The sequence below is a fragment of the Podarcis muralis genome, chromosome 6, assembly GCF_964188315.1.
Source record: "Podarcis muralis chromosome 6, rPodMur119.hap1.1, whole genome shotgun sequence".
Classification (NCBI taxonomy): Eukaryota; Metazoa; Chordata; class Lepidosauria; order Squamata; family Lacertidae; genus Podarcis; species Podarcis muralis.
In genome coordinates this window covers 71,237,257-71,245,398 of record NC_135660.1, presented here as the reverse complement: position 1 = coordinate 71,245,398, position 8,142 = coordinate 71,237,257, and the positions used below count along the sequence as shown (strand labels likewise).

At 39.4% G+C, this 8,142-nt stretch overlaps 1 protein-coding gene across 7 annotated transcripts in view; it reads right to left on the bottom strand.

Annotated features, from left to right (window-relative positions):
- RUFY2 (RUN and FYVE domain containing 2) overlaps nt 1-8,142 on the bottom strand; it is a 34,996-nt gene that overhangs the window by 9,894 nt on the left and 16,960 nt on the right. For 3 of the 7 annotated variants that reach the window (XM_028729422.2, XM_028729423.2, XM_028729424.2), the window contains 4 exons: nt 7,780-7,874; nt 6,160-6,208; nt 4,557-4,634; nt 869-4,057 (listed from right to left, as the gene is read on the bottom strand). In XM_028729422.2, coding sequence (XP_028585255.2) covers nt 3,914-4,057; nt 4,557-4,634; nt 6,160-6,208; nt 7,780-7,874 — 366 coding nt within the window. In that variant the 3' untranslated portion in view covers nt 869-3,913. Of the gene's footprint in view, nt 1-868; nt 4,058-4,556; nt 4,635-4,785; nt 6,209-7,779; nt 7,875-8,142 lie in introns of those variants that run through there. The other 4 variants (XM_077930534.1, XR_003706742.2, XR_013393270.1 and 1 more) reach the window with 4 other exon arrangements.

The window sequence follows — 8,142 nt, the reverse complement described above, 5'->3', positions numbered from 1 at the left end:
GTAATGTTATGTATGTAATAAATGTCTTATTGTGGGAGATAGCAAAATAGACTCCATTCTAGGAAGTGTGTGTTGTGTCAATTTATCTGAGATGTATATAAACTAAGGAGCAAGATGATGTATTTCAAAGGCTACTTTTTCACAGCTTTGCTTGTACAGTGGTACCTCTAGATGCGAACGGGATCCGTTCTGGAGCCCCGTTCGCATCTAGAAGCAAACGTAACTAGTGACGGCACGTCTGAGCACACGCGCATAGCTTTTCGTCGCTTCTGCGCGTGACGTCATTTTGAGCTCATCTTGAAGCACATTCAACCTGAGGTATGACTGTAACGGCAGCACAGGAAGCTTTTTAGGTTTTGACACATCTCAAAAACTCAAGTCATTGTTCACTTTAAAACATTCAAAGTTGTTTTTTTTACCAAGTTGCTCTGCTACTGCAGTCTATGCTATTGCTATGCTGGAGCAGTGCTTTGCAGAAGCATGAATCAGATGTGGAGAGGCTGTTGCATTAAAAGGAGATGGGTTAATAACAAGCAATGGTTAAACAAAAGTGGGGTGGGAAAGAGAATTGTTAACTAGTTCAATCAAAATGCTTAAATGGTGTGTCAGAGCCAGGACTTTTTCTTAGTATAGATGTTCACCCTAAATCAGCTGCGGGGAACCTTTGGTAGTTCAATAAAATCTGTGGCCTTCCAGAAGTTTGTGGACTCCCAAATACCATCAGCTGTAGCCAACACTGCCAGTGATTAATGGAAATGTATACATAGGTCCTTATGATTAACTGACAATTATTCTAGGTATACTAGCTGCCTCAGAGTAACAGTAGTTACACACAAGATAAATAATGAACTCCGTATTCATTCTAAGGCCTGCTGAAAATTTCTCAAATATTTAATTTGTCCAAACCACAAGATTACAAACATTCGTATTTAAAGTTACAAAAATGTCATGTTAAAACTTACAAAAGCTGTACTAGTCAAAAAATTCTTGGCACACATGCACCATTGATATTGAAAGCTTGTTCTGAAATAGCTAAATCAGTAGTGGCAGGCATGATAGAAATTTTGTTGAAAAAAGGCAAGTGTAATCTCATCTCTGTTTCTACTAGGGTGAGTTAGTCTCATAGCTTCTTTGACCCAAACATCATGACAAAAACTGAGGATGAGCAGGTTATTAAGACGTTAAAAAAACCTGTCCATTAAGATCCCAGAAAGTAGTCAGTACATCACATCTGCCATACTAGTGCTAATTGGAATGGAAAAGTAACTTATGGTGGGTGCTGTGAGTCTGAAAATGGATTCTCAATGCCACTAAAATCTATGGGGTTTTTTGTGTGGAAGAAATAGTTCTAAAGTTAAAGCAAGAAAAGGCTATTTGATTATCTTAAATTTATGGTACTCGGCACTGTTAGTGTATTTTTAATTTACCATTTGGTAAATATGGACAAACACTGGAAGAAAAGGAATTTCTGTCAAATAGAACAGCTTTCTAGTATCAAAAACACAGGGCATTTCTTGCCTACCTTTTTTGTGGATGCATTCCAGTCTTGAAATACTATCAAATAGTTTGGAAATTAATAAAACTTTGGGATTAGGCACAACATATTTCTCAGAATCTTATCAAATGGACATATGCTTCCATCTCTGAAACAGGTTAGCTAGAAGGCTGATGGAAAAGTTGCCCTTTTGAACTGAACATGTTAAATATATTCCAAGCCAACTGCAGTTTGAGTAAGTGACTAGTAATCAGAACTTTGTAGTGTTGTGGTTCTTTTATTGTGCTTTCTGTACCTGATGGGAATTGAGAGTAGGTTTAGGGTCAACTTTGAGGAATACCACTAGTATAGGACTAAACAGGCTGCATAGGAATCCTGCACGTTAACAACTCTTATATGGCATACAAAAATTCAGCATACACAGTACACCTTCATGGTGAAATTTACAGCAGAGGGTACAGTATCAGCTGCTGAATTTCCCTATACACTGCTAAAGATACAGAAGCCGTTCCAAAGAAAGAAGATGAAGTATTTTCCTGGTGGGATACCTCTTCCCAGGTTAAAGCAAGTAAAGGCCTCCTGATGATCTTAAATTTGTGGTACTCAAGTGCTGAAGACACAAAAATGCCCCCTTTGCAGCTCAACAAGGCTACTTGCTGTCACTGCCACCACCATTTCCTCTTTAGGCTTAGTTTTGTGCAGGGATCTATCTTGAAGATGAAAGAAAAATCTCAAACAAAGGGTGAATTTAATGTTTTCCCTCTATTCCAGCTGTACCAGATGTACATATCAAATCAAATGGCACAAATAATCCCATCCAGGGCTTGTATTGATGTGTTTTATTACATTTAGCACACAGGTTTGCTATGCTTGTTAGTCTAACAAGTCATTTCCTGTCTCAAAGGTTAATGAGAATAGGTGGTTTGCTTGTAAACAGAATTAGTAATTAGGCATAAGTATATAATATGCCCTTCAAGGTACAAATTCTACCTTGTATGAAAAGCCTCCTTTAGGTTTCTGTGTGCATGTGAACTTACTAAGTACAGTCTCAAATTACAGTAACGTTCAGCTAGACTTGTTTTTAAAAGGAGTACTTAAAGCATTTTTTATTGTGTAGGTATTCTTAATTCTGCTTTAAGTTTTATGCCTTTTAGAAAATCATCTAATGTATACAGTGTAGTGTTATCAACTGAACTTCAGCAATACAAATCTCTTAATTACCCCAATTTTTCTGTATGTATCATTTCCTCACGCCCCAGCTTCAGGCAGTCTGGTGGAAATATGTAGAGAACTCTTAACTTTGCTGATTTGTATTATTTTTCAGGCCATTTAGTTAAAAAAGATCTTATTTCTGACAGAGTAAAGAAAAAAGCAAGTATCAAGTTGGCCAGTATCCTTTTAACTACTCTTCCACGCAGTATTTATTTAGTACATTTTATAATTGCTGTTCTACAGCATTCCACGGGGATAACTAAAGAACTTCTTTCTGAAATCCCTAACAAGTTTTATCACACCTGAACCTCAAAACAGAGGTTATGATGAAAGCACTACACACATTCCATGATCCCCCTCAGGATATTCTTTCCACTCCTCACCTGGCCTGCTTTCTGCTAGTTCCTCTTCAAAAGCCCCGTGCACAATATGCAAGTCAGGTAGTTTCTCTCAAAGTACTTAAAAGACCTGCCTGACAAAGTTCTTTCAGGAAGTCCAGTGATGCAAAAAACCTGCTTGCCTTCTCATTCTTCTAGCTAAGCTACCACATGCATATTGAAACTGCTGCACTAACAAGGATGGAAACTTAATCTTCTATCTAGGGATAATGTCCAAGAAAGCCAATTTATGTCACCAGGAGTATATGAAGTAGCTGCATTTACTTATATGTAATCTTCCCAATTCTGCATTTAAATGGCTTTTGTGGGGAGGGCCATGAAACATACAAAGCTGCACAAGATGCTAAACTCAACTCACCACCCTTAAAAGCCCTGTCCAGCTCCTCTGACTTCTAAGCTACAGTGTCCCCTGCCAACCTGTTCCCAAACTAAGAACCTTTAAAAAATAATCTGAAACTGCAAATCTCTGCACTTGGTCCTGGAATGGTCCATCTGCATGATAAAATGGCAAATGCTGGGAATACAAAACATTCTGCCTATATCCATAACGATGAACAATAAAGTGTGTTGCACAAGCAGATGCATTTGTAAAATCAGGCATATCAATTGCTGCATTAGCAGAACCTCACATAATATGACATGCTGCCACTGCAGGAATATCACAATGGCACAAAGATTTAAGATTGGCTGTTTAGATTTTGACAATACAAAAGCATTGGCCAGCGCTGCAGGAGTTTATACTGTAATGTTACAGCTCTTACCACTGTAGTGAAGTAACAACATTTTAGAAATCTTCTGTAGATGACTCTTATGGCACACTGGAAGAACACCTCTGTATGAGCAGCGCATGGCAGGAATCACAAACCCTTACAGGCTTTGGCGAAGATGGCAAAGGCAGTTCGTTGTCAGAGCAGGCATTACAGAAAATTTCGCCACAGTTTCTACAGTGATGCTAAATCAAGATGGGTAGGGGTGGGAAAAAGAAACCCGAAGGAGATTTTGAAATTAACAGTTTATGAAGTAAATAGAGGGTAATCAGCTACAATTAAACATTTACATACATCTATATATTTATTTCTCCCTCTCTCCCACACCCTAGAAGCTAAATTTCACATTTTATGTGAGGAGGGATCATGTCAGCCAGTGACTTGGCCATTATGAATGGAAAATAAGCAAGTTTAATGGTTACCTGAACATTCTATTGGAGCAGAGTTTGTGCTATTTGTTGCAATATTTGTAACAACAAAAAGGATTTAGTTTGAACCAAATGATCTGTGGGGTTAACTATGAAAATAGTATTTTTTTGTTTTTTTAACTGATAGTGATTGATGAGGTTTAGTGCACATGCATAAGTAAAAATGTGAATATTAAGTATTGGTAAATAACAGAACTTGGATACAGAACTTGTTGTTAGTGGGTGAAAGCCAATGAAGCTTTTCATGCATTCTCACCTTCCTTCTGGAAAGCGAAAACTCCTTTTCACATAATTTGCAGTGTGTAGCTTCTTTGTCCTTTAGCCAGACCTGTCCCTAATGGGGAGAAAAAATGTTCTCTGAATAGAACAGGTACCATACATACAATTTATCTAATCATAAATGACAGTTGCCATTCAGGTATACAAAAGGACAACATTCCTCAGGATAGTACAAGAGACAACTCATGTTAGTTCCAACTCCTTACCCAGCCTACCATCAAGAAATCTCTCACATCAATGCATCTGTGGCCAACGCCCTGCACATTAGAGAGGATCCTAAGGAGCACAGTAGGACACACAGTTTAAGGCACTGAGCAGGATACCACAGAACATGAAATGTAGATGCACACTGTATGGAAAGATGGGTATGGGTGGATAAGCCGTCTTTCAGGCAACTTGTCTGCCCTTGTAGATCCTGCTGTCATGGAACCCCAAAGGACAGAGTTTGAAACCTACCACTCCTAACAGTGCAATCCTATATATGACTACTCAGAAATAAGTCCTACTATTTTCAGGTTAATGGGTAGCAGAAAATTAAGCACAAGTGATTATCAAGATCACAAACTAAGCTAGCGTTAGAACAGAATAAAACTAGAATTTGGGAGCCTCCCTACAATATTCTTGAAAGATGAGTTTGTGATTCTTCCTGTCTCTTAAAGCTGAAAATCACTAAAAAGTCATCTTACAGAGCACACCCTGACCATAAAAGGGGGGTGTCCCCAAGCCTGGAAATGTCAGCATAATACAGGAATTTTGTTGTAAATGGTAGGTGTAATCTATGGTGGCTAAATTCTGGCAGGTGACCTCGAGGCACTGTAGCTATTGAACCAGTGAATGATCCACCAGTAGTTCTGCTAGGACACAGGGCCTTTATCAAGAGATTGTTTCAGTCTTGATACTCTTTGTTAGTAGTGGTGAAAGTGAAAATACTGCTAGAGGCTGAAAGTGGGTCTGACTATTGGCTCGTGGCTTTCCAAAATATGTGAGAGTCTAAGGCTGTGGGTTACTGAGAAGAAAGGAGGAAGTCTGTAACTTTATAATTCTTAAGGTCTCAAATTAAGCCCATCTTTCAGATTCAATAGCTGATACTGATATGAGAAAATAAAATAGAGAGTGGACTCCACTTAGACCAATGGTCTTCAACTGATCAGGGTCACAGCCTGATCCAAGCTGGGTCACAACAGGCGCACTACCACCAGATTAAGAAATGGGTCCCCAAATGCATGTTTGAGTTAGAAGAGGGTCCTGGGTCTGAAAAAGTTGAAGATACCTGACTTAGACTATGAAACACTGACATGTATTTTGTTGATGCATGATGTATGTGGAATGATGTAGAGTTACATTCTAATTTACTGATTAAAACCACAAAAATTTATAGCTAGGAAATGAAGCACACCGACAGAATAGACAGGCCCAGTGAAACTATAAATACTAATGGTTAATGGTTAAAATTTACACTATAATTTGAAAGGTTAACTACCCGTTAGCTTACAGATTGGAGGGAAGTATATAATACAGAATGTCTGAAATGAATAGAAGAATTAGTATGGATGCCCCTCCCCACCTTCCAAATTACTAACCTGCAATGTTTTATTTGCTTCTTTTATATCTTCTATTTTAAGCTTTGATCTAAAAAGAAGATATGTGAATAATAGTGTGAATAATTAAATGCACCTGTTTTCAGGGGGGATAAATATGACTGGATTGAAGGAAGTGTGTAGAAGTCCACACTTCCTTCAACCCAACATGTATCTGTAGACATAGACTCTTTCAACACAAACACCTTGCCTTTCTCCCCATTTTCTCCAACTTCCTTCACTTCTGCCTCCATGCACCTCCCTGTAAGGAAGATGTGCTCAGGAGGGTAGGAAAAACTTACAGAAGGCCTTCATTTACAAGACAACTTATGTTTCCCTGGTTCCCAATTTTCACACCTGGACCTCAAAAAACATTTCTGGAATTGAAATCTATCATTACTAGAAAAGTAAGTCATGTTCATTTCACATACCCCTATCCAGACACAGGACTCATGTGGGATCTATACCCATGCTGGGTAATGAAATACACAATCCCATATAAGCCCTGCATCTGTTTATGATTTGTAGATGAGAAAGAGAGGATACTTCCAATGAGAAGCAGAGCCTTTACAGCAATTGGCTTTGGTTTTATCTCCCTGAAAGAGTCTAGAGCTGCTGTTCTTCAGTGGCTTTTCCGAGATGCAAAGAAATCCTCTCTGTAAGAAACCTTGGCACTTACTTGCTAATGAAGGTCAAAGCCTTCGTTGGATGGTAAGAACTTCTGTTAACTGGTAAGAAAGATTTTGTTTGGTGGCTTAGCCATTGGTAAAGTCGTAATCTGGCAGCAATGTGAAACAAAGGGTTGTTGACGAGACACTGATGAAACAGAATATCCTTACAAATGGAAAAAGGAGAAAACCTACACTGGAGTTGAGCAACTTGTGATCCTCCAGACGTTTTTGGACTCCCAACTCACGCCCCAGCCAATATGGCAAATGATCAGGAATGATGGAAGTTGTGGTACATCTGTAGGGCCACAGGTTTCCCAACCCTGACTTACTCCAGCACTAATCTATATGAAAAGCACAGGAAGTACATCAGCCAAATGGTTATACAGTGGTACCTTGTTTTGAGTCTGGGATCCGTTCTGGAGCCCCAGATGCTTGACGAAAGGGACACTCGACAAAGCACTGCTCTGTGCATGCGTGCGGAGCGGTTTGCGCTTCTGTGCATGCAGCAAACCCAGAAGTAACCCGTTCCGGTACTTCCGGGTTTGTCGTGCACATTCGCCAAAATGGATGGTAGACAGGGCGGACGTTCGTGGAGATATTATTGTATTTGCTAGGCAGGATAGCTCAGCTGGTTAGAGCATGGTGCTGATAATGCCAAGGTTGCATTGCAGGGGGTTGGACTTGATGATCCTCAGGGTCCCCTTCCCACTCTACCATTCTAAGTGTTAGCCTTCTCTTCTCAGACAACTGACCAAGGCAAAGGAGCCACTGGATTCTGCTAGCTGAGACTTAAAATGCTTTGTAGGGTTGAAGCTGCTACGAGACTTAAAGTACTTAAATAATTATAAAGCCTTAAGTAGCTGGGCTGGAGGAAGTTTAAGGTGAAACATATGCACAAGAACCAGGCTTTGTTTTCATTAGTTGTGTGCAAGAAAAGAAAGAGACAAATTACTCGCTAAGTTTGCCAGCCAGTTCTTGGAGAGCTTCTTCTTGATCATGGCATAGATTTTTCAACTGCTTGTTCTTTTCTTGTAATTTTAGGAACTCCTGAAAGACAAAGAAAACATTAGCACTGTTATTAGCTTCTCAGAAGTGTTGTAAAACATTTCTATTTGGGCTAGCTTTTAAAACTGGAATTAATTACATCAGGGATGGGCAACCTGTGGCATTTTAGTTGTTGTTGGGCTCCCAGCTCCCATCAGCTCCAACCACCATAGCCAAAAGACAGGGATTACAGTTATTTTATTCTAAGGGTGCTGACATACAGGAAGCTGAGCTACAGGGGGAAATGTTCTGCTCAGTTTGTAGCAGAAAC